The following is a 26,465-nucleotide window of genomic DNA, read 5'->3' as shown; positions in this document are numbered from 1 at the left end:
TTCTTCATTTTCTGACTTTCTGATTGATTTTAAATAAACATGGTGCTAGTCTAACAGTTTTAGACCTTTTCCATACTATTCCTTACATAACTCCTAAAGGGATAGTTCACCAAAAAACTGCAATTTTCTCATCACTCATTTCATTTCAAACCTGTATGACTTTCCTTCATCTGTGGAAAACAAAAGGAATCATAGCAGAATGTCAAAGACGGATTTTTCCTTGAAATCCTGTGCCTTTCTTGCCTTCATTCTTTCCTCTCTGTCTCTCTCTCTTTCTCTCTCCTCCATTTCTTTCTTCCTTTCCTCTTTTCTTTTCAAGTAAACTGTAATAGGTTCAAAGATGGCCGTTCAGTTAATCGCAGGTCCCGGAAATCCAAGAGAGGTTTGTGCCCACACAATTTTCTCGCCAGTTTTCTCATTAAACCTTTTTTATTTTCACTTAAGTGCCTTTAACAGCTCACCTCCAAGTTTCCCTTTAACACTTGAATGTCACACAAGCATGACGTATTCTTTCTGTTCCCACTGACACCTCATACAGGGTCCAAAAGGTCCAAAACCGACTGTTCAAATGATCAACGTCACATATTTACTTTTATTTGTGACCTGGAAAGTGATATAACATTTCTTTCTTTTAAGAATGTTTTCCAACTATTCAAAATTCTGTAGACTCAAACTTTTGGACCCCACACCTTAAAGAAGTGGACATTTGGATTCAATATTAATAACTTATACTAAATGTCTACTAAATGTGCCTTCTGTTTTTTTCATATCATGACGCTATTCAATAAAAAAAGTTCTGCATGTGTCAACGAAGAACATATTTTTCAGAATTTGTAAAATTTTATTGTCATTAAAAATTATGAAAATAATGAAGTTTATCTTGATGTCATTCATAAATCATGCTCTTTTTTACATTTAATTTTAATTATCAATGTTTTCAATGTACTTATTTGTTTTGCTCAATTATTCTTAACCCTCTTTTTATTTCAGAGAGGAACAAAAGGAGTGGAAGGCAGCACCCGGTGTCGACGCGGAGGATGGTGGCCCTTTATGACTATGACCCCAGAGAAAGCTCTCCTAACGTGGATGTGGAGGTACTATTAGACTCCATTTTGTCTGGGCTTTTTCTTGCACTTACTGTATGTTCTCATCCCATAAGCTTTTGATTTTACGCTGGCTTGCCTGGATGTCTGCCTCTGTAATAGTCACCAAATTCATTTTCAGCTTATTTTTTTCCTTGCTTTTGCGGCTACAATGTGGATTGTATTTTTTATGTTAGTGTTCATGGCACATGGCAGCTCTAAAGGTTAAGTTCTGGTTAAAATTAAATCATTCATTTGTCATTTGTATATTTACTCACTGTTATGTCATTCCAGTCCTCTATGACTTTCTTCTGTGAACTTATTTTAAAGTTGAAGTGTCTGATTTCTGTGTAGAATTTAAAAATATAATCACTGTTTTCCCAAAAACTCACCATTTCTGCCAGTGTAATTTTATTGTTACATACACTACCAGTCAAAGGTTTTTGAACAGTACAATTTTTTTAAAGAAGTCTCTTCCGCTCACCAAGCCTGCATTTATTTGATCCAAAGTACAGCAAAACAGTACAATTTTGAAATATTTTTACGATTTAAAATAACTGTTTTCTATTTGAATATATGTTAAAATGTAATTTATTCCTGTGATTTTAAAGCTGAACTTTTAGCATCCTTACTCCAGTCACATGATCCTTCAGAAATCATTCTAATATTCTGATTTGCTGCTCAAAAAACATTTATTATTATTATGTTGAAAACAGCGGAGTAGAATTTTTTTCTGGTTTCTTTTATGAATAGAAAGTTTAGAAGAACAGCATTTTTTCTGAAATAGAATCTTTTGTAACATATCTTCACTTAATCATCACTTTTGATCAGTTTAAACCATCCTTGCTAAATAAAAGCATTAAGCTTTTGAATGGTATAATGTATAATGTCGCTAAAGCTTTTTATTTCAGATAAATGCTGATCTTTGGATCTTTCTATTTGAAAAAAAAAATCACTCAATTGTTTTAAATATTGATCATAATAAAAACATGTTTCTTGAGCAGCAAATCAGCATTTTAGAATGATTTCTGAAGGATCGTGTGACACTAAAGACGAGTAATGATGCTGAAAATTTAGCTTTGATCACAGGAATAAATTAGATTTAAAAAAATTCTAATAGAAAGAAGTTATTTTAAATATTTTACAATATTACTGCTTTTGCTGCATTTTGGTTCAATTAAATGCAGGCTTGGTGAGCAGAAGAGATTTCTTTAAAAAGCATTACAAATCTTACTGTTCAAAAACTTTTGACTGGTAGTTTATTATTGTTATGTGCTTCTGTCAATTTGTTTTTTAAATGTTTAGTAATTTTAGTACTGATGTTGAAGTATTTTTTTCAGTTAGTTGGCAAGGCAACATTTCTATTTTTAGTTTATATTTTTAAAGTTAGTTTTTTTTTTTATCTAATATTTGTATTTTATTTCAGAATTATTTTTATTTACTGAAAACTGTTTGAATAATTTTAGTTCTAGATAACAGTAACAACACTAGTTCATCATTGTTTGAAAAATAAATAGTCCTGCCCCACAAACTTCACCTTTAAAGTTGGTAATAAGCACTTCTGAATGTATCCATCAGAGGGCATTAAAATCATGGAAGACCGTTTCCGCCACTGAATAAATTTTTTTAAAAAGGTAGGCTTTTAATCTCACAATTCAGATTTTTTTTGTTCTCTCGCAAATACGAGTTTACATTTTGCTATTCAGAATTGCATGATACAAACTCCCAATTATTTTTTTCTCAGAATTTTGAGATATAATGTTGAAATGTCAGAATTGCAAGGTAAAAAACTTTTTTCTACTTCATAACTTGCAAGTTTATATCTCATATTTCTGAGTAAAAAGTCAGAATTGACGGTTAAGTCTTGTGAATTTTCTGACTCGAATTGTGAGATATAAACTCGGAATTCTGAGAACATATCAGTCTTTTTATCCCTCAAAATTGAACTTTATAACAAGTTTATATCTCAGAATTCTGCGAGAAGTCAGAATTGCATGAAAATGTAAGAATTGCAAGACATAAATTCACAATTGTGAGAGAAAAGAAAGCCAGAATTGGGAGTTAAAAAGTCAAAACAACCTTTTTTTTATTATTCAATGGCGTAAACGGGCTTCCATACAAAATAGAATAACATCAAATTGAATGATTCATGTTACCATCCTGACAACCAGGCCTGCTGTCATTCATAAATCATGCTGTGCTTATTTACATATTTAATTGTGTTTAAGTGTAATTGTACTTCATATAAGACATCAACAAAAAAGTAATAGCAATGTTAAAAGCAATACATTTAAAAGCAATTGGTTGAAATGTGTATTTAGGTCTTTAGTCGTTTGTTCAATTCAATGTCCAGTTCAATTCCAAATCTTTTTAAAAAAGCGTTACATCAGCTAATAATTCTATATTATAATTAGCATTTCCAAGTCTTTTACACCCCATTGTCACTTACTGTCACCTTTGCATTGCCGCTGGCACACAGGCCCGATATGGGGGCAGCTTGCAGAGTGAGGAGGTGAGTGTGGAAGGAAGTAGTGAGTCTACACTCACTGGGCCTGTGCCAAATGACACTCTATTTCCTGCTGAGGGAGCTCACTGCACTGCATCAGCACCTGTATTGTGTGTGGACATTTCACTTACGGGACCCAAACATCATAATGCATGTGCAATACATTTGCATTTCATACAGAATGTGTTTTAAAGCCTTCATAATTTGCTTGATGAATGATTCTCTAAGGAAATAAGCGTAAACGGACGCTTTATATTCCATGGTGGTAGTGGTAGTGTCATGCTTTAGTGAACCAGATATGCATTTAAATGAATTCCAATGTGTATGCATGCATTTATTGGATATTATGAATCATTATAATGCATTTATGAAGGCTTTGTGATAGGCTGTGGAGAAGTCTGCTCTGCTGTAAGTGAGTGAGTTCCTATGAAAGGAATAGGGAATGGTTATTTGTGACAGTGAGATCTCTGTGTGTGTTTTTTGCTGTTGTTTGACTGGAGGTAAAGGGTGGCTTGTGAACACAGCTCCCAGTCTGACAGTAAGGACCTGCCTTGCCCAGTGTTGGTTGATCTGTGTTTGTAATTCACAAGTTTGGTGGATGTTGTTTTGGACCTGAACTAGAGAATGTTGCTAGAAATTTTATATTCATTCCAATAAGGTGCATTACTTAGGTTTATTTTTATGAGTATAGAGTTAGGGCTAAACCTTGTGTAGATTACATGTTAAGGTTTTAATTCTGTCAAAGTTAAGTTGTCTTCAATAGCTAAATAGTAAGTGTTCAGAAGTGAAAAAGTGCCCCTATTGGTAGACAGATAAATAGATAAACAGATGGATAGATAGAAAGATAGATAGACAGACAGACAGGTGGACGTATAGACAGATGGATAGATGGATAGATGGATAAATAGATAAACAGATGGATAGATAGAAAGATAGATAGACAGACAGACAGACAGGTGGACGTATAGACAGACTGACAGAGATAAAGAGACAGACAGACGAAGATGGACATATAGACAGAAGATGGACATATAGACAGACGGATAGATAGGTAAACAGACAGACAGACTGATGTATAGATAGACATATAGACGGATGGACAAATCAATTGATAGAAGGATGGATAGACAGAAGAATATGGACATGAAGTCAAGTCAAGATTATTTATACAGCGCTTTTTACAATACAAGTTGTGTCAAAGCAACCTTACAGTATCAAAATAATAAAATAAAATAAAGGATAGATAGATAGATGCACATATAGATGGACGGACAGATTGACAGACAGACAGGTGGATGGATGGATGGATGCACATATAGATGGACGGACAGATTGACAGACAGACAGACAGACAGGTGGATGGATAGATAGATAGATAGATAGATAGATAGATAGATAGATAGATAGATAGATAGATAGATAGATAGATAGATAGATAGATAGATGCACATATAGATGGACGGACAGATTGACAGACAGACAGGTGGACGTATAGACAGATGGATAGATGGATAGATGGATAGATGGATAGATAGATAGATAGATAGATAGATAGATAGATGCACATAGATGGACGGACAGATTGACAGACAGACAGACAGACAGGTGGATGTATAGATAGATAGATAGATAGATGCACATATAGATGGACGGACAGATTGACAGACAGGTGGATGTATAGATAGATAGATAGATAGATGCACATATAGATGGACGGACAGATTGACAGACAGGTGGATGTATAGATAGATAGATAGATAGATGCACATATAGATGGACGGACAGATTGACAGACAGACAGGTGGACGTATAGACAGATGGACAGATGATAGATAGATAGATAGATAGATAGATAGATAGATAGATAGATAGATAGATAGATAGATAGATAGATGCACATATAGACGGATGGAAGGACAGATAGATCAACAGACAAGTGGACGTATAGACAGATAAACAGATGGATGAAGAGATGGACAGATAGACGGACAGACAGACAAAAGATGAACACAGACGGACAGATAGACAGACATGTGGATAAATGGGTGGATGAGTTGGTGGAAGCATCGATCGACAGATAGATATAGAGACAGACGGATGTATAGATGGACAGAAAGATAGACGTCTACATGGATGGACAGATAGATAGACAGAAGATTGTCATATAGACGGATAGATAGACAGGTGGATGTATAGATGGATGGACAGATAGATAGACAGAAAGGTGGATGAATAGATGCACATACAGACAAATTTGGACATACAGATGAACAGAGATAAACAGACAAGTGGATGAATAGATGGACGTACAGACAGAGAGAGGTGGACAGATAGATGGACAGACAGGTGGTTGTATAGACGGACAGATGGATAGATAGACAGGCAGATGTATACATAGACCTATAGACAGATAGGCAGATGGATAGACAGGCAGGCGTATAGATAGATAAACAGGTGGACGAATAGAAGGATGGAGAGTTAGACAGACAGCCAGATGGAGAGGTGGACATAGATAGATAGATAGATAGATAGATAGATAGATAGATAGATAGATAGACAGACAGACAGACAGGTGGATGTTTAGACGGATGGACAGAGAGATAGAAGAAGATGGACATATAGACAGACGGAGAGATGGACAGAGATAGATGGATAAACAGATGGATGAACGGATAGATAGAGACAGAAGAAAATTGACATATAGACAAATGTATCAATGAATAGACAGATTGATATAAAGATGGGGACAGACAGGCTGAATTATGACTGACTGATTAAAGTGATTAATACATCTACATTGTGGTTGTAACTGTTGCATATTAAATGATCTCTGTGACAGTTATGAACGATGACTGAAATCTAACATGGTTTACTTTTTCTGTCCCACAGGCTGAGCTGACGTTTTGTGCCGGTGATGTGATCACAGTGTTTGGAGAGATCGATGAGGATGGCTTTTATTACGTGAGTAGATTGTTCACACCATCTCGGACACTACGCTATCCTGCGAATGTGTATCGCAAAACACCTAATGCTGATCCTTTGAGGTTATTCCTGCTTTCAGCCCTGAGCACAGGAGAGCTGCCACACTGGGATTTAGCCTTAGATGCATGATGTCCTCTGTTTTCCATTCAGGGAGAGCTTAATGGACACAAGGGTCTGGTCCCCTCCAACTTTCTTGAAGAAGTGCCTGATGACGTGGAGGTTTACCTCACCAACACCCCGAGCCGTCACCCCCAGGACCACCCGTCCCGGACAAAGAACAAAAGGGTACATCCTGTTTCACACTAGCCCTCTGTCATCCATTCGCTCTTTTTTTAATCTCCTTCCTGCTCCGCTGTTTTTTTCCTCTTCTCCGTCTGTGTTTGTGTTGTGTGACAGCCGGTTGCTTTTTTGATGGATCACTGAAGGAAAACAGAAAAGAGAGACAGCTTACTAAACACTGAGACGTACCGTAAAATACAAGACTGAGGAACCTTTATTTTTATGTCAGATGTTCGGCGGAGGAGAAATGTGAACTGTTAATGAAATTGCATATTCATAAAGCATTGTTTGGAAAAGAAGAATTCACACAAAGAGACGTGCCAGATTATTAGTTGTCTAATGTTATCATTTCTGGAAAAAGAAGCACTAAAAGACTCTTTATTTTTTACCTAATTCACAAGTTGAGGCATTGTAATAGATGCTTTATGAATGTAACTGTGTTTAAAAGTGAAATCAATTTATAATAGAGGAGATAGTTTTGATGTACAGAGAACTGAATCCATGTAGAACTGTAGAACTGCATGCTTTTTCTTTCAGAATGCTTCACCACCGTGACATTTTTTAGGTGCTTTAACGGATTGAGACCAGTCTAAAAAAAACAACAACAACAACAACCTTAAACCCTTTTGTATATGTTTCCGAAAGAATTGTTTTTTTGTATATTGCTGATATATAAGACTATCAACCTAAAGAAAGACACAAAACAAATGTTGCAAGTAGAGAGAGATATCAAGAATGATTTGATCTGTAGATGTAGATATTGTACATGGTCTGTATAAAAAAAAAGAAAAGAGAAAAAAGAAAATATAAAATATTGCTGATGGATGTTCTGCTCAATCATCAGGACCCATCAAGGTTTTTCTGTACTGAAAGTTTTGTGATTCTTTTCTCATATTCATTGTGCAGACTATTGAGATGCATTACATCATGGCATTGTTTTTTTTCCTCACTTGCTTGGCAAAACAGAAGAAGAGTGTTCATTTCACTCCGTAACGGCTCAGTATCTGTCACGTAAGTGAGCAACAGAGGATACAACAAATAACGCTGTCCTCGTCTAATGCACACGATGCGGGTCCTTCTTACTATTGCTCCTGGTATGGCACATTCACACAGTCACAGACATATTTACTAAAAGATGATTAACTGAAGTTTCATTTGAATAAATACTGATATTTATATTTAATAATATTTTAGTTTATATTTACAATCAATATCGTTTTATTAATATGCACTTATGTCATTTTTAATGTTTGTAATTTCACTATTTTCATTTCATTTGAAATATTTTTTAAGATCTAAATGGATTACAATATTTTATTAAAAACTATATTTTTATTATAAAAATATTCATTACTATTACATTTTCATTAATTACACAGTTGAAGTATTAGTTCACTACAGAATTACTATTTCTTAATAATTTACTCACCCCCATGTCATCCAAGATGTTCATGTCTTTCTTTCTTCAGTCGAAAAGAAATGAAGGTTTTTGAGGAAAACATTCCAGGATTTTTCTGCATTCTGATTTCAGTGGGGATCAGTGGGTTGAAGGTCCAAATTACAGTTTTAATGCAGCTATAAAGGGCTCTACATGATAACAGCTGGGGAATAAAGGTCTTGTCTAGCAAAACGAACGCCCATTCTCTAAAAAAAAAAAAAACATTTTAAGTATTAGTTGAATCATCATAATGAGCCTTTAATTGCCTACATAGCCTAATAAGCGCTTAAGCACGTGCACAAAAAGCTTGCCTCAGTGCAGCGGCAGATAATTATGAATGTGTCATTATTGTTTTCGGCTTAAGACAGTAGTGATGCGCCCGTATGCATGTTTCATATGTATTACATAATCTAAGAATATTTGTTTCCTATTTGAATTGGTTCATTTAGAAGTAGACATTTCACTCACTAGATATATTTTTCATGTCTGTAAGGCAAATATACACAGAGTTTCGAAGTTTCACACTCAAGTTCACAAAGACAGAGGCGGCAGAAAGCGCATTTTTGCTTTAAGCGCAACGTTTTGTTGCTATTCTGAGTGCACACAAATAAACGTACAACAAATAAACGTCTTTACAGATTCGAAAGATGTATTACTTTTATCTATATGACCATAAGTGAGTGCACCAGCGCCTCCATCTGTCACCCAGTTAATGCTCTACTATTCAGCTTTCACACTCATTTTTTCTAGGTTAATGTTAGATTGAGTGGCCTTATAAAGTTGCTACTACTGACATCTTTCAGATGATAAGCCATATTTGAGGTAGATAAATGATGCGCGAGCATTTGGATGTCCTGCCCGATATTACCACATAGACTGAGACATAGATTACGTTAACAATCTGTCCGTCACAGACTGCATGACCTCCGTCACTTTTTCTGTGACTAATAGAATTTTGGTTGACCAAGCCTCTTCTCGTCGACTAACGGTTAGTCGACTATTAGCGGGCAGCCCTAAAAATGTATATTCTTCATGCATTACGTAGTCACATTGGAAAGGTCACACAAGACATAGGCGGAAGTACCGACCCAGTGTTTACAAAGCGAACATGCAAAGAAAGTCAAACTCCTTTTACAAAAAAGGTACTATGATGTTGGACGATTTTGAAGTTGAAAGAGAAAATTAGACGAATAAGATTTCGATCTACCCTAACCTTTTGAACCAGAGTACACAGATGAAGAACTAACCGTGTGAAGTTGCAGAGCTAGTGCGAGACAAGCGTTTATGGTTAAAAAGTATATAAATTTTTATTTATTTTTTTTAGAAAATCACTCATCGTTTCACTAGATAAGACCTTTATTCCTCTTCTGGGATTGTGTAGAGCCCTGGCACTGAAACTGCAATTTGGCCCTTTAACCCATTGGCTCCCACTAAAGTCCGCTATATGAAGAAAAATCCTGGAATGTTTTCCTCAAAAACCTTTATTTCTTTTCGACTGAAGAATGAAAGGCATGAACATCTTGCATGACATGGTGGTGAGTAAATTATCAGGAAATTTCATTCTGAAGTGAACACAATTTGTAGACAAATTCCATACAGATACACGCACAGATCAAAACACGCCTATAACTCTCATGACCTGGAATTGTCATATTTTTTGTGCATCAGTTCTATAAGTAGGGCTGCTCAGAGAGCTGTGATTGTTCCACTGCTGTCGGTGCATTAGACAGACACAGCTGGTATCTTCAGTTGTTTCTCTGGGTGTTGTCCATTATAATGTTCGTCTTTCATTGACTCCTGTAAGTCATAAGAAGCTATAAGGCCATTGTTGCACGGTCAGAATTGGATCCCTGACCCCCTTACCCCCACCCCTTCTCTTCTCTAATGTGTGCAGTTTAGTAGATTCCTAGTGTAAGCCCTGGGACAAACCCTCTCCTCTCCTGTAGCCGTGCACCCTATCATACCACACTGAGCAACAATTCACACTAAACGCTTTTGAAATGAATACTGAAACATTGGCAAGGTCAGCCAGATCATGAAGGCATGTGTGAGTGTGTGTGTGATTAGGGTGCACTATTTCCATCAACTCTATAGGAATGATCAAAAATGCCTAGCAAGCATAAGTATCATTATCGTTATCTATCTAAAGAGTAGATTTATTGACAAATCTGTTTCTTAAACTTGATTGACTTTTAAGTTTTTGCAGCCACTTTTGTAAACGAAGCTTTTTTAAAGCAGGTTTGATTTGGCTCCAACACCCTTGGTGAAGTTACCATGCTGAAAGGTGATAGATTACTTCAAAAGACTGGTAAATTAAAGACTTATCTTCTCTTTTCATTACCATTATAGATCATGTTGCTGTAGAATAAATATTATTTTAATGTTGTGTTATGCAACTATTGAATTGACATTAAGGGCATGCAAAAGATGTGTTTTTGCTGTTAAAGGAATAGTTCACCCAAAAATTTAAATTTGCTGAAAGTTTACTCAGGCCGTCCAAGATGTAGATACGTTTTTTTTTTTTTTTTATCAAAACAGGAGACAAAGTTTTGGAGATACTTCGCATTACACCACTTGCTCACCAGTGGATCCTCTACAGTGAATGGGTGCCGTCAGAAAGAGAGTCCAAACAGCTGATACAAACATCACAATATTCCATAAATCTGCCTGATTGTGATGTTTGTATCAGCTGTTTGAACTCTCATTCTGACGGCACCCATTCACTCCAGAGGATCCATTGGCGAGCAAGTGATGCGATGGTAAATTTCTCTAAATCTGTTTTGATGAAGAGACCATCTCATTTACATCTTGGATGGCTTGAGTTAAGTAAATTTCCAGCAAATGTTCATATCTGGTTGAACTATTGACTAAAGGTTGCTAGAAATGAGACTACTGTCATGTTACTGTGTATAAATAGTTCATTTCTTATGTTGCACTTGCAGTCTGATCAGGTTTATTAATGTTTAAATGAGAGTTTAGCTAGAATCTGAAGTGCAGCGCATTCGATTTTTCAGGTTTCACCAATTCTCATTCATAGATTACTGTTTAGAGCACCGCCCCCTACTGTCTGGGTGTATTATTCATGATGCAAAATGTACTACAGATTGATAAATGACTGTATGGTGGCCCTGCTGGGACAGAAAGGACTGTGAGAGGAGATGGAGTGTCTGTTGTACAGTAATGACATAGAGATGCTTTAAAAGGCAAAGAAACACCTTCTTTTCTTTTTAAACATCCAGCCCTGAACTGTCCCTTGCGGGTCTTCCGTTAGGTTCCCGTGGAAAAAGCGGGCCCTCCCAGAAGAAGTGCCACCCCCACAGTGCGCCCACACATCCCGGGGTCCGGCCCCGCAGCCCAGGGGCCCGGCAGTCCCATCCGGCGCCCCCGAGCTGACTCTAAGAAAACAGGACTGCTCTCCAAAGGAAAGAATCTATTGAAACGGCTTGGTGCTGTCAAATAGTTTTCACATAACTCTCTTCACAGCGGCCAGGTCAAAGAGGTTGGAACTGGGGAGAAATTACTTTAGAAGGTGGGAAAAAGAACATTTCTCTCATCTTCTGTTTCTACGTGGATTGGCCATGGAAAAGAGAAAGGGAAATGGTGGAAACTAGGGCTTTCATGACCACAACTGTAGCCTTTTGCCTTTAAAAGTGAAACCTTAATAAGTTCTGTTTGCCCATGTTTGATTCTTAAAAGCACAGAAATGCTCACTAATGTGAGTTACTTAGATGTCTTGTTAAAAATATACAATACAAGAGATGTCCTTGGATAATAAAATAATTAGAAAAGATATTTTGTTTAATAATATCTTTAATATTTAATCAAATAATAACAATAATTATTATTATTTAACTATATTTTTGGCACATTTTTCATCTAGCTCTTCTCAGAGAATAGCCTAACAACCTAGCACAAGTTTTGAGAGTTAGCACAAATATGGCTTATATTTCTACAAATACCATGAGGGGAAAACAGTGTGTTCTGCCACTTTTTACTGTTTTTTGTTGTTTTAAAGCACTGACAGGTCATGAAACTCCTAGTGGAAGTGAGCCTCCTCATATTTGCCTTATTCAATGCACAATGGTTTGTGTTGTGTCCAGTCAGTTGGGTGAGATGTCTGTGTCGTGCGCAGTCATGTCGATGCTTTCCTTCTCATGAAAAAAAAAAAGCTGTGTATTTCGAATCTGTGTGACCAAGTGTTGTGTTGTTTTTTGCAATGTGTGTCAAAAACAGGGAAGGAGGGATTCTAACTTTGTTTAAACACTTTGGAAGGAACAAATGTCTGTTTAAATGGTTCATAAATCCATTCGCGTGTAAATTGTGCAGCTGAAGGCTACAATTTGCATAAGAATGTTTTATTTACGATTTACACAGAAGTTAAGGCCCTTAATTTCCACTTATTTAGCACAACGTAGTCATAGTTTTACAGAAATCAGTTTGGTTATTGACTCACCGATGCCTCTCCCAGCATTCAAATCATTGGAATAACATTATGCACATATTCCGTACTTGATAAGGATGAAGGAAATGAGCAATTGTGAATGTATGGCCAAGGAAAACCTTCCCGGAAATACTTCTAACAGTTCCTCCGTCTCCAATACGTGCTCAGTTTCATCCACTCCGTAATGTTACTGTACTTCTCCATACATTTGTTTGTCATTTCACTCCTTCATATTTTCATATGTTGTCATGAACGAACGTACTAAAAAAATAGGTTTGCACCGAGTATGGACCGAGACTGCCAAAAAAACAGGAATGTATGAGAAACATTCTGTATATCTTGTACAATTTACAGCCAAAATTCCAGGCGTTTTAATTCATCAGAATAACTGTCGTTTTTTTTTATTTATTTATTCATTTTTGCCGAATCATTTAATCATAAAATACGTTACAGAGCATCGCTTCTACATATGTTTGAGTGACTGCTGCTCTTTTTGTACTTTTTGTCCATTTGTACATTCTTTTTAAATGTTTATACTTGCTTTTCAGACTGCCTTTTTTGTACATTAAACTTTATAATCTGACAGTGCAAGCTTTCCTCATGGTGTCTTCAAACCATACTGTTTTAAAGTCTGCAATTGTGTGCTAGCTTTATGAAAAAGAATTATAAGCCTATATTGATGGTTATCAAATATTGTGTGAGTGTGCATGTGCAGTTTTATATCAAAAATAAATTTGATATTTTATACACACCGTTGTATGTGTCCATTTTATAAGTCAGGTTTCTGCAGTTTTACAGGTGAGTAAACGAGTTATTTTGCTGAGGGTTGATAAAATATAATCACATACTTCCAAAAGATGGCGCCCAAAGTCCATAATTGTCTGCCGAAGTAGTGATTAAAAGGGTCATAGGATGCCCATTTTCCACAAGTTAATATGATTCTTTAGGGTCCTAATGAAAAGTTTGTAATATACTTTGATTAAAAATTCTCAATGGTAGTGTAAAATAACACTCATTTTACCTGGTAAAAAATGCCTCTGTTCTCAGCAAGCGATATCAGTACCTGGCCCTTTAAATTTTATGAACCTCTGCTCACCCCGCCCTTCAGTTCTGTGGGGCTTGTCATTACATAGCACATGGGGTGTTGCCTAGCTCTAGACAACAGTTGGGGCCGTAGGGCTGCACGATTAATCGAACGATGTTGTGAGGCGCATTTAGTCAATGAAGCCGGTAGCCTACTTTGATTAGTAGTAAATCTCCATAACGTGCGTTCAGCTGGAGCGGCAATTAATACACATGCTGCGTCCCAATTCGCCTACTTATACTACGCCCTAAAAGTATGTACTCTTTTTGTGAAGAAAAAGTACATACTTTTGAGTATGTAGCAGAATAGTAGGCGAGTTTTGGGACATACTACTTCATCACAACTGCTTTTTTAACGGACGCTCTGTTGCTTAATCCTGTCACTGTTTAAACTGCCCTGTCAATCATCACAGTTAACATTTGGTTAACATTATCTACATTTCGTTTAATTTAATTTCCTACCGTATTAGAGAGAAATGAAGAGGCACGTTCTTTCAGAAGTCTTTCATGCCGAGAACTCTTCTGCTCGTGTTTGCATAATTATGCATTTAAACGTTAATGACCAAACCTATCATTATAAAAGTTCATAATGTTGCTGCACATGAAATATAACGAGGGTAACATTTAAAAAATATATTTTTTATCAGGTTACACACTGATTATTTATCACTCAAACCCCTTTCTCTATCTGTCCGTTGGTCGCGCATATCCTCCATGTTTGTAGTTTAACACTTTTTATGCGTGTTTGTAGTTCTAATCGAATCCTCGTTCACGGCGCAGTGTGTTGTGGGCAATATTAGCCGTTAGAGTGTGCATTGATCCGCACTTCGAATTCTGAGGTTAAGTAGTAGACCATCCGGGAATCTTTGGAATACTTTTTCAAACATACTACGATTTGGGACATACTAATTCTATTTTCGAATACTATTTAGGACGGATAGTATGCGAATTGGGACGCAGCAACAGAGACGTAAATCAGCTTGTCAGTGATTTAGGCCTCTGAACGCAGCTGAATGCACGTGATGGAGATTTACTACTAATCAAAGTACCTGCTTCATTGACTAAACGCACCTCACAACATTGTTCGATTAATCGTGCAGCCCTAGTTGGGGGTACAGTTGTATAACTTAGTTTGGGAAAAAATGACACTGGGGGGCTTTGAAGACGCTGTAAAACCCCATCCATTTAAAATTGAATTTAAAAACCGGAGTTGGAACCGAAACAAGATGACACCCGCAAAGAAGTTCGGTAATTATGGCTTATACAGGACCTGTCTGAATGGTTAGTAAATGTAATGTCACTTTGATTTATCTTTATATGTAAGGTTACTGGCAGGGTAGAGTACTGAGAGAGATATGAACGCGATGTGTTTACTGAGGTATAGAGACGAATGCAATGTGTTTACTGAGGTATAGAGACGAATGCAATGTGTTTACTGAGGTAACCTATAGCTGATGAATGAGAGCAAAAATGTGATCGGTGAACATTACTTACCCCGTCCTAATATTGAAATACATAAATGTGAGTGTTATGGTCTTTACTCATATGCAGTTGCGGACTGTAAACACTTTTGCAGGTATTGCGTTAACGTTACCATTCTTAATGCAGTTATAACTGATCCAAAACGATTTAAAATAATTGTACACGACATCTTAATCATTAACAGACACCGTTTTAAACCATCTAACGTTAGCGTTACAAAGCTAAGCTTAATGTAGTTTTACTACAATGTAACGTTACACAGTTTGTAAATAGACAATCACCTTAATGCATTGTTCTTTATAAACGTGCAATTATGAATTATATTGAGAGAGATTTACATAGAGAAGACGACATAACCATGTTCTCTGAGCGTGTAAGTTACACTTTAGCCGCATTCATCGTGAAACGCGCTAACTTTAGCACATTATTTAATAGGTGATTAGCAAAGATTCATATAAATTGAAATTACACTCACTTCTTCTGGTGGAAATGAAGCAAGAACGCGAATAGTTACAGACCCATTTTTCAGCAGCTTCGCAAAAACTGCTTTAAACTGACCCTCGTTTATAAACAAAGACTATAGAATACCAAAGACAAGTCACTCGTGTAGTTTTGAATGGGGAAAAATGCAACGGTCATCATGGCCGCGAAGCCCCGCCTTCTTAGTGAAAGAGCCAATCGTTGATGAGTAAAGTCAGCGCGTCACTGCAGCTGCAGTTAGAAGTCCCGGTTGCTATAGAAACAGTCGGCGCTCTAGGCGTGCGTTCAGTACTGCGCATGTGCACTGGCTCATCTAGCCGGAAAAATAAGCGTTTTTTAACGCTATTAAAGCACAAGGAACTATATTTATGAGGCAGTTGTTGTTGGATTTCTTTGGAGATTTCAAATATGAAATTTAATCGTAAGTTTGGCAAACAGTTTTAGAGAATTTGATGTTTCCCCATTCAAAGAGATAGGAGCTGCACTTGGATGCCCGAGAGGCGTTTCAAAGATGGCCGCCGAGTGACATGACTTGTCTTAAAAGGACTTTGTTTTTAAAGCAGTATGTTGAGAAATGATTCACATAAACATGAACCCATTTAGGTAGATCGGCGACCACATTCCCTCAGTGCCATCAGTTTGCTTCTGACTCTGGGCGGGTCTATGCTAAAACACTACTGTCTATTAACTATCGCAGGAGCGGCCTCTGTCGGTGTTATGCCACAACGATAGGCATCTGAGAACGGCTCGATATGAGAAGAGGCAAATTATTTTACTTAATTAAAAGAAAACTACTGGGTGGATATTTGTCATTCTAGGGTGGTTGTGTACACACTCTCCCAACACACATTTCATTTCAAACAGCTTGTCTATGTTTAAAAAGTGTCGATTTTTTTTTTCTTTCCTTGTTAAAGTCAGGATAAAGTTTTGTTGTAATGGACTACGTTGACAAGAGTATGTAGAAAACTTGAAGTTTAAAACTTGTTTTGTAGAACATCAGTTATATGATATAAGAGAGTGGGGTAAGTTGAGCCAGTGGGTAGGTTGGCCCACCCCTTGTATCTTGGCAGCTGTACACTTTTACACGGTCATGTGACCATGTTTTTTGGAATCACACACAATTTCTGCCAGACTGTGATAAAGAGAAACACATGGGAGGAGTGGAAGGCACCCATTTACTCAAAAAACTTTTTTTGGCTTGTCAAAGTAAAAATTTTAGCATAACAGATGTAACTGCTGTTACATCCAAAATTTATCCAGGTTTTTGGGAAGGTTCGGTGTTCGGTGAAAACTTCGGTGTTCAACATATTGTTTCAGAAATGCAAACAATTAAAGATTGAAAATTAATTTGATTGGTTTTATTTTAAGTTAGCTTTAAGTAAAGAAATATGACTGTTGGTAAAATGAAATTTGATTAAGTTATAAGAGGTATATTATCTTTAAAATTTCAGATGGTCAGTTTTCACCCAGATGGTGCATTTTACCCCCTGACTCGGGTCAACTTACCCCTAAACTGAGGCAAATTGAGGCACTTTTTTATAAGAAGCCAAATTTCAGTACCCTTTGTCATGGATGCATTCTGATAATTTAAAATATGAAACATCCTGAAATTAGTTTAGATATTTTCATATTTTCACTTCTGCCTCATTTTCCCCTATCTTGAGGATCACACAAGTAAAAAAAATGGCTCATTATACCCCACTCTCCCCCACTCTGATATTGCTGTAAACGTACACTATCCACCTTTTTCTTCAACCCGGAGTAAGCCTATGGGGCAAAATGCCCCCTTGGTACTAATTTAATTTGTTACAAATCCAACTCTGGACATTTTTCATACTTTGTTTATAACTGTTGTCAATGTCACTAAAACTATGATAAATATTCTAGACACATTCAACTTTGGTTTCACAGAAAAAAATTACAGTCCTTAAGAGGGGCGTTTTCCCCCACAACTTCCAAAAGATGGCGCCCAAAGTCCATAATTGCCTACTGAAGTAGCGATTAAAAAAAAAAGTTTAGAAATGTATTAATTTTATTTTTCATTGCTACTACAATGAAAAGTTGTAAGATGAAAGGTATCTTTCTCTCTCAAACAAACTGTAAACAATACAATAAATTATTCTTGCCTGTTGTTTTTCATCCTGTTCTGAACAAACGTTATGGCAGAATAACCAACCACATTTTTATCCATTTGTGTTTAGCTCTGCTCTTTTTTTTCAATCTAAGAAATGACATCATTACAGAATTCCCACATCCGGATGTTCAATCACTGGAGCAGAAAAAGTGGGTGGAATATCACTAGGGAGATTTCACAATGGGCCTAGTTTAAGTTTTTTTTTTTTTTATTGTTTGCTGTGTATTTGAATAGCCTATCAATACACTGTAGCATTTCTCGGTGTCATCATTCACGTAAAAAAATTGTTTACATCCAGAAAGTTAGAGACGCACCACAAAGGTTGTCACGGGGTACCTGTTACTATTCTCAACGCTGCTGTGGAAGGGCCAGTCACTGCTGCTTGGGATTACTACATAAACTAGAGACTGACGGAACGAAATTCCTTTCAGATGTCAGGTAAAATTATGTGTAATGAACAGACTTAAACCATAACTCGAATGTAATCCACGCTAAAACAAATATGCGAATCAATTGAAGGACTCGGTTTTGTTGAGCTTCCATATACGCCCCCTGCAGGAAAGCAACTTGTGTCCCATAGAAAACAGTGTAGTAACATTTACCGCCCAAAGGGCTCAACCCACTGATGAGAGCGCGAGCGCAGCGCTTGTTCTTCATCTTCATCAGAGCTCGAGCTCAGCGCGTGATACTCACGGACTCCAAGACGATGGATTACAAACTCTGAATTTAGTTATTAACTACAAGTGATTTTTATACCTGCTGGCATTTTAAACGAAATATTCTGACGCACTCATATTTTTTCTTTTCTTGAAAATATACTCCAACAATATCTTTGCATTGATAAAAGCGCAATGGTTTTGTTCGTTTACCATTAACGCCGCAATATTTTTTATTACGTTTTTTAACATTTGCCTAAACGCCTTTGAAAACAATGGACTTAATATACTGTAAAGTCCTACTTATGACTCTCCTGAGCCTTCAGGTGAGATAATTGTTTTTGTGGACGGAAGAAACATGTTTTAATATGGGTTTGATGTGGTTTTAATGTCAAGTCGCTTGATAAGTTGAATTTTTTTATTTCTTTCAGGTTCGTAGTGACATGGTATCACCGTCAAAACATCCAGGTAAGTTAAAAGATCAGTTGAAATTCACAACGGTATGTTTTTTTTTTTTTTAAAGAACTTGTGGAAATGTGTCAAAACATAATTTCTACAAAATTGTTGTTTTATTTTTCAAACAAAATGATACACTATTAAAACCGTACGGAAATTAAACTGAGGAGGACGTTTTCTCAACTATGTTGAATTTAAAAGGTTCATTTAATTCGTCACAGCGTTTTCATTATATTATATTAGCCTATAATAAACATAAATGATTGTTTGCACTGGGAATTTACAGAGACAAATGAAACTGAATTTAAATGTCCATTTTATTCAAAGTTCACGTATTTGTAGTGGGAAACCGAATATAAACGACGGGTCGACATTTAACACAAGTTTCTAAAAAGCTATAAATATAGACCAACCTTTTCATCCACAATAACTCTTTCTGCTTCTCATTTGGTCCAAATCTTATCTAGTTTCATAAAATTATACGTTTGACTGAGGAAAATTGATTCAGCGCTGAGATCATCTTTTGGCTGTTGGGAAACGTTATGACATATGTTATGAAACTCAGAAAATGAGGACATTTATAGGTAATTCATAATGATAGAAAATGAATAAAGAAACAAGCTAAATATATAGACAGTGAAAGATAATATAGCCTAGCTCTTCTTTTTTAAGTTGCAGAGCAAGAAGATAAAACTTTAAAATTGTGCCACTTTGGAAGTTAATGGAATTTCTCTTTTCATTTTAGGAATATGTTGATTGTTAACAACTAAAATAGCTGTCTTTAAATACAGATAGTGAATTCCAGATTTGGAAGATTCTCAAACGGCAGGTGTAGTGATTAAAAGGACCTCCAGGTTAAGCACTGGATGCTACTCTGCACAAAAAATATTACAAATAGAATTAAATATTTAATCTAATCTAACCAGCAGGGACAAGTTTAAACTGGACTGAACCAGTGACAACCAATATGCAGTAGAACTGTCTCAAGATAATTTCCATGAGCCTCTCTGTCAACCTTAATAAGAATAAACAGAAAACAATCAAGCTCAGAAATGTTGAAATAATGGTGCTGGATTGACTACAAACTCTCATTATAATGTTTTGCATGTGTGTATATGGATGTGTGTGCTGTGCTCAGGCCTGCAGGTGTTGGCCACGGCTTCACACTACTGGCCTCTGGATTCAGTAGAAGGGATCCACGGCCTTTCAGACCAGATTGGGAACAGAACAGGTCATGTTAATGGGACTAATATAAGTATGTTAACATCTCACACCTGCTTTGTTGCTCTTTCTTTCTTTTCGTCTGACTCTCTCTCTTTCTTTCTGTCGTTCCTTCTTGCTGTCACCACAGCTGTTTAACATTCTTCTATGGTCACGTCTTAGTTGCAGAAATCTCTGTGGCTTTGCAGCTGTCTTCAGTTCTTAAAACAAAATGATTTCCTCATTTGATTCGAAATGTTTAGGACTTACATGATTACCTCAGTTGTGATGAAGACAAATGACTATGACATTTAAGGGTGTCAAAAGTACACACAGCTTCTCTCTGTGATTTACTAGTCCGCTTGTATTTTTAGCTGTCCAGATCCATCAACGTACATCACTAGTCAGATATCTCTGAAATACTCAACTGGTGCGTGTAGGACAAACACCCAGACGTCGTTCCATAGCTGGAGTATGTTCCCAGTATAAGTACAGTATGGCAGTTGTTCTGTTGCCGGCTAATTCAGAACAAATGTAGGGCTGAGAGGAATTCTCTGGGCCTCTTAGTCACAATGTGGAGACCTAAAAGAAGTCCTCAAATCTGAATCCTTGTCATTTTGTCCTTCATGTCTGCTTGAGTTTCTGTTTCATATCTCTTTGCTCAATTGTACATGTGTCTGTTGCTGAATCATCAGTTTTTTGTTTTTTTCCTGTCTCACTTTCTTTGTTGTTTCCACGTTCTCTCCATCACAGCTGTCAGAATCCACAACCACACTGTCCTGACTACCCATAATTCTTCCTCTGTGTATACCAATGACTCTGCCTACACTAACATTTCTGCCACTGTAGGTGAGGCTCTTACACATGTTCACTTACTAGCTATGGGACTTGGGGAATAGCGTTAGAGCCTATACATTCATGTAGACCTTGTATATCAGCAGGACATCATTAGGAGAAAGTAAACTAAAAAAAACTCTGATATATGACCATTTACATTAGAGTAATTGAAGCATTCATTGTTTGGTGCTGTTTAATCTGGCATTCTTCACTGAAAATCAGATCTTTCATAAGCTTCACGACTGATTTTATTGGATCCAGTGTGTTTGTGAAACTGCGTTTGAAAACCCTGTCCCATTTTGGAAATCGGCTGTATGTGGTGTGATTTGTTATGTCAGTTCTTTTAAAACAAATGTCCCAGCCAAAATTGGACATCCGTTTGAATCTATGGGAAAGTGCTGATATTTAGTATAACAGTCCTGCGATGTTTGTTCCACAGTTCGAATCCTTCCGCTTGTCTTTGTTTGCTACGTGAATTCTAATTTCATTAGCGAAGAAAAAACTAAATAGTCTAAATTAAGAGTTTACAGTCAGTAATATAAGCGTATATTACTTATTTTACGAGTATATTAATTATATTTATATACACTGCCGTTCAAAAGTTTGAGATCAGTAAGACTTTTTAGATCAGTGAGAGTTTCTATCTTAATATACTTTAAAAGATTTTTTTGAATATATTCCTGTGATGCAAAGCTGAATTTTCATCAGCCATTACTCCGAAATCATTCTAATATGCTGATTTATTATTGGGATGATCAATGTTGGCAACAGTTGTGCTGCCAATTTTTTTTTTTTTTGGAACCTGTGATACTTTTTTCTGGATTATTTGATGAATAAAAAGTCAAAAAGAACAGATTTTGTTCAAAATCTTGAGTCTTTGCTATCACTTTTTAGAAATTGAAAATCAAAAATAGAAAGAATAAAAATGTACTGACACCAGACTATTTTTGATAAATGCTTTTTTTTTTTTTTTTTTTTTTTAAATTCATCAAAAAATCCTGAGAAAAAAAATAAATTGGGCAGCACAACTGTTTCCAACATTAAAAATAAATCAGCATATTAGAATGATTTCTGAAGGATCATGTGACACTGAAGATAAATTATAATTTAATGTATATTAAAACAGAAAATGTTATTTTACATCGTAATAATTTTTCACAATATTCAATTTTTTCCTGTATTTTTTAAAGAAATAAACACAGCCTTGATGAGCATAAGTACTTTATATTAAAAAAAAACATTAAAAATCTTACTGATCCCAAACTTTTGAATGACAGTGTAAGTGATTAGTAAGACTTGTTGATCACAAATGTAGTTAAAACTGTAATATTGTGAAATATCTTTACAATTAAAGTCACTGTTGTCTATTTTAATATATTTTAAAATGTAATTTTTATCCTGTGATGCAAAGCTGAATTTTTAGAATCATTACTTTAGTTTTCAGTGTCACCTGATCCTTCGGAAATCATTTTAATATGCTGGTGTTGTGCTCCATTTCTTATTATTAAGGTAAAAATAGTTCCCCTTCAGTCGAATCACTTCGACGTTACATGGGAATTCGCTTAGAATCCAATCATCTCTGAGCCTTATACAAAAGGCCAATGAAAATTGGCGAGTGGCATTTGCATGACGCGCCACGCCCCGTACATACGGGTATAAATAGCGACGTCATGCGCCAGTCAGACAGCTTCTTCGCTTCAGATCCGTCTGATGTTGAGCCTGCTATTTTCTCTCTACGAGACTTCTAGACAAAACAACAAAGAGTTCTTCAAAAGAGTTCCTGCTCTCTCTCCTGACGTGCTGCCAAGACTAAAAGAGCTTTCTGTTTGGCGGCCGTCAGCGATCTCCTGCGGGCTGCCGTTTTCACGGCCATTACAGCCGCACTGCATTCCAGCGAGAAAGTCCCGTTGAGTGCACAGCCGCCCCGCGGCTTTTTCCCTGGGCAGACCGGGAGCTAAAAGAGCAATTTCTCGCGGCCGCAAGACGTTCTTTTCAGAATGGCTTTTCGGCCGTGCGCTTCAGGATGCGGTAGTTTCCTCCCTCCTGCGGACGGACATGATCACTGCCTCACGTGTTTGGGGAGTGAGCACGCTGAGGCAGCGTTCATGGATGGTGAATGCATTCATTGCGAATGCATGACCATGAGCACGCTGAAGTCCCGCCGCTCGTTCGCGAGGCGGCTCCCCCCGCCTTCCTCTCGCGGTCTGTCGTTAAGCCGTCAATGCTTTTCGGCCACCGCGGCGAGACGCGGGGGGGACTTAACTGTCACCGTGCAGAACGCACCGCCGGCCCAGAAAGCCCTGCGGTCTTCTGTCACACAGCGTGGTCCCGTCGAGTTCCCGGAGCAGTACGCTTCCCCGCCCAGCGGGCTGAGCGTCTCCTTCGGTGCTCCTGCGGAGGATGAGATGTCGACCGCAGCATCAGAGGGAGAGTCGGTTGGCGAGGCGGACGCTTCGGCGGCACGGCCCCCTCCAGAGGTGGCCGCTCCGTCTGAGGTGGACGTCGAGCTATCGACTATGCTCCTCCGGGCCGCCAGGGGGATCGGTTTGGAGGTGCCCCAGGCGCCCCCGGCCGATCCTTCTAGGCTGGATGATTGGTTCCTGGGGAGGGCCCCCGCGGCTCCACCTCGCCCCCCCTCGGTCCCATTCTTCCCGGAGCTGCACGAGGAGCTGACTAGATCCTGGCGGGCCCCCTTCTCATCACGGCCCCGCCCCAGCTCCTCTCCCCTCGCCACCCTCGATGGCGGGGCGGCCAGGGGGTATGCAGCGATTCCCCGGGTCGAGCGCGCTGTGGCGGTGCACTTGTGCCCACGCGGCGCTGCCACCTGGAGGGATCGTCCGCATCTCCCGTCCAGGGCGTGCGAGCGCTCGTCCGCCCTTGCGGGCCGCGTTTACCACGCCGCTGGACAGGCCGCCACCGCCCTGCATGCTATGGCGATCCTCCAAGTGTATCAGGCCCAGGCCCTGAAACAGCTGCACGAGGGTGGTCCCGACCAGGGGGTTATGGAAGAACTCCGCGCCGCCACCGACTTCGCCCTATGGGCGACGAAGGTCACGGCGCGTTCCCTTGGTCAGGTGATGTCCACAGCCGTGGTCCAGGAGCGACACCTATGGCTCACTCTGGCCCAGATGGCAGACGTCGACAAGGCTCGCTTTCTTGACGCTCCTATCTCCCAGAGTGGCCTATTCGGCGACACTGTCGAGGACTTTGCCCAGCAGTTCTCGGCAGTCCAGAAGCAGCGGGAGGCCATTCAACACATCTTGCCCCGCCGCGAGTCTAAACCCATCCCGCCGCCGGTGGCTCAGCCTCCCCCCGCTCGTCGCCGAGGGCGCCCCCCCGCGGCCCCCACCAAACCTGCTCCGTCGCCTGCTGAACCCAAGAAGGAGACGGCCCGACGTCGAGCCGGCCGCGGGGGTGCGGCGCCGCCCGCCTCTCAGGGACCTGCAAAGAACACCCGCAAAAGAGCCGCGAAACGTCCCTGACGCGGGCAACCCGGAGGTGGAGAAGTTTGTTCTTCAGGGGACGAGAACATCTACGTCCCCGCTCCCGCTGGAGGGCCGGGGGTTGTTGTGCACTTTAACGCTGCCGCCGGCCCACGGGTCGGCGGTACCCACAACTTCAATAAAAGAGCAATTTCCTTCACCTCCGGGGCCTCGGCCCCGTGTTCCCGTTCCGGGCGGCACCAGGATGCCCTCTCGGAGCCGGACTCGGAGCTGTCTTTCGCCAGCGCGGGAACCTGGGAAGAAGGTAGGCCCTGCTCAGAGCAGCTTGTCTCCCCTTCCTGTCCCCCCCCTAGGCTGCCCCACCACGGTCACGTCGGTCAACGTTCCCTTGACACCCCTGTCGAGGCGCTTGGGGGCCTGGCTTCAGCTCCCCAGCCCCTCGCGGTGGTTGATACGGACGGTACGTCTCGGCTATGCGATTCAGTTCGCCAAAGCTCCGCCCAGGTACAGAGGTGTCCTTCACACTCGTGTCCACTCAGACACCCACGCCGCTGTCCTGCGTGCAGAGGTCGCAGTCCTACTGGCGAAGGATGCGATCGAGCTTGTCCCTCCAGCCGAGATGAGGTCAGGGTTTTACAGTCCCTACTTCATCGTGCCCAAAAAGAGTGGTGGGTTAAGACCCATCCTGGATCTCAGAGTCCTGAATCGGTCCCTTCTCAGGCTGCCGTTCAAGATGCTCACGACGAAGCGCATGCTCACATGCATTCGTCCCCAGGATTGGTTTGCAGCCATCGACCTGAAGGACGCGTACTTCCATGTCTCGATTCTTCCTCGCCACAGGCCCTTTCTTCGGTTTGCGTTCGAGGGTCGAGCATACCAGTACAAAGTTCTCCCATTCGGCCTGTCCCTCTCTCCTCGCGTTTTCACCAAGGTTGCGGAAGCGGCCCTGGCCCCTCTTTGGCTGTCAGGTTTCCGCATCCTCAACTATCTCGACGACTGGCTTCTGATAGCCCACTCTCGAGAGGTGCTATGCGACCAGAGGGACCTGGTGCTTCAGCACCTCAGCCGCCTGGGCCTTCAGGTCAACCGAGAAAAGAGCAAACTCTCCCCAGTGCAGAGGATCTCTTTTCTCGGTGTGGAGCTGGACTCGGTCTCCATGACAGCCCGTCTCACCAACGAGCGCGCTCAGTCGGTGCTGAGATGTCTAGATTTATTCAGGCACAAGACAGCGGTTCCTCTAAAAACTTTTCAGAGGCTCCTGGGGCATATGGCAGCTGCGGCCGCGGTAACGCCGCTGGGGTTGCTTCATATGAGACCGCTTCAGCACTGGCTACACGACCGAGTCCCGAGACGGGCATGGCACCGTGGCACACTCCGGATTGGCGTTTCCCCGCAGTGTCGCCGCCTGTTCAGCCCGTGGTCAGACCCTGCCTTTCTCCAGGCCGGAGTACCCCTGGGGCAGGTGTCCAGGCACATCGTGGTTTACACGGATGCCTCCACCACGGGTTGGGGTGCTGTGTGCAACGGGCAAGCAGCTTCGGGCTCCTGGACAGGACCTCGACTGCAGTGGCACATCAATTGCCTCGAGTTGCTGGCTGTGCTTCTGGCCCTTCGTCGCTTCCGACCGACGTTGCGTCAGAAGCACGTACTTGTGCGTACCGACAGCACTGCGACTGTGGCTTATATCAACCGCCAGGGCGGCCTCCGCTCTCGTCGCATGTCACAACTCGCCCGCCGTCTGCTCCTCTGGAGTCAAACGTGGCTGAAATCGCTACGTGCCATTCACATTCCGGGGGAACTCAACCATGCAGCCGATCAGCTCTCACGGCAGTCCACCCTCCCTGGAGAATGGCGACTCCACCCCGAGACAGTCCAGCTGATTTGGAGGCATTTCGGGGAGGCCCAGATAGATCTGTTTGCCTCCCCCGAATCCTCCCACTGCCAGCAGTTCTTCTCCCTCAACGAG

General features: G+C 39.9%; 2 protein-coding genes across 21 annotated transcripts in view; both read left to right on the top strand.

Annotated features, from left to right (window-relative positions):
• The window catches only part of rimbp2b (RIMS binding protein 2b), a 186,569-nt gene extending 174,868 nt beyond the window's left edge, over nt 1-11,701 (top strand). For 8 of the 20 annotated variants that reach the window (XM_073818532.1, XM_073818541.1, XM_073818537.1 and 5 more), the window contains 7 exons: nt 320-382; nt 991-1,094; nt 3,562-3,594; nt 6,478-6,549; nt 6,721-6,855; nt 7,816-7,860; nt 10,526-11,701. In XM_073818532.1, coding sequence (XP_073674633.1) covers nt 320-382; nt 991-1,094; nt 3,562-3,594; nt 6,478-6,549; nt 6,721-6,855; nt 7,816-7,842 — 434 coding nt within the window. In that variant the 3' untranslated portion in view covers nt 7,843-7,860; nt 10,526-11,701. The other 12 variants (XM_073818545.1, XM_073818547.1, XM_073818543.1 and 9 more) reach the window with 6 other exon arrangements.
• Nucleotides 11,702-18,587: 6,886 nt separating this feature from the next.
• adgrd1 (adhesion G protein-coupled receptor D1) overlaps nt 18,588-26,465 on the top strand; it is an 85,000-nt gene continuing 77,122 nt past the window's right edge. The window contains exons 1-3 of the mRNA XM_073819413.1: nt 18,588-18,889; nt 18,995-19,031; nt 20,158-20,274. Coding sequence (XP_073675514.1) covers nt 18,839-18,889; nt 18,995-19,031; nt 20,158-20,274 — 205 coding nt within the window. The 5' untranslated portion in view covers nt 18,588-18,838. The remainder of the gene's footprint in view (nt 18,890-18,994; nt 19,032-20,157; nt 20,275-26,465) is intronic.

Source organism: Garra rufa, chromosome 15 (assembly GCF_049309525.1).
Source record: "Garra rufa chromosome 15, GarRuf1.0, whole genome shotgun sequence".
Taxonomy (NCBI): Eukaryota; Metazoa; Chordata; class Actinopteri; order Cypriniformes; family Cyprinidae; genus Garra; species Garra rufa.
Note: the sequence above shows the minus strand (reverse complement) of the source record. Positions and strands in the feature narration are given on the sequence as shown.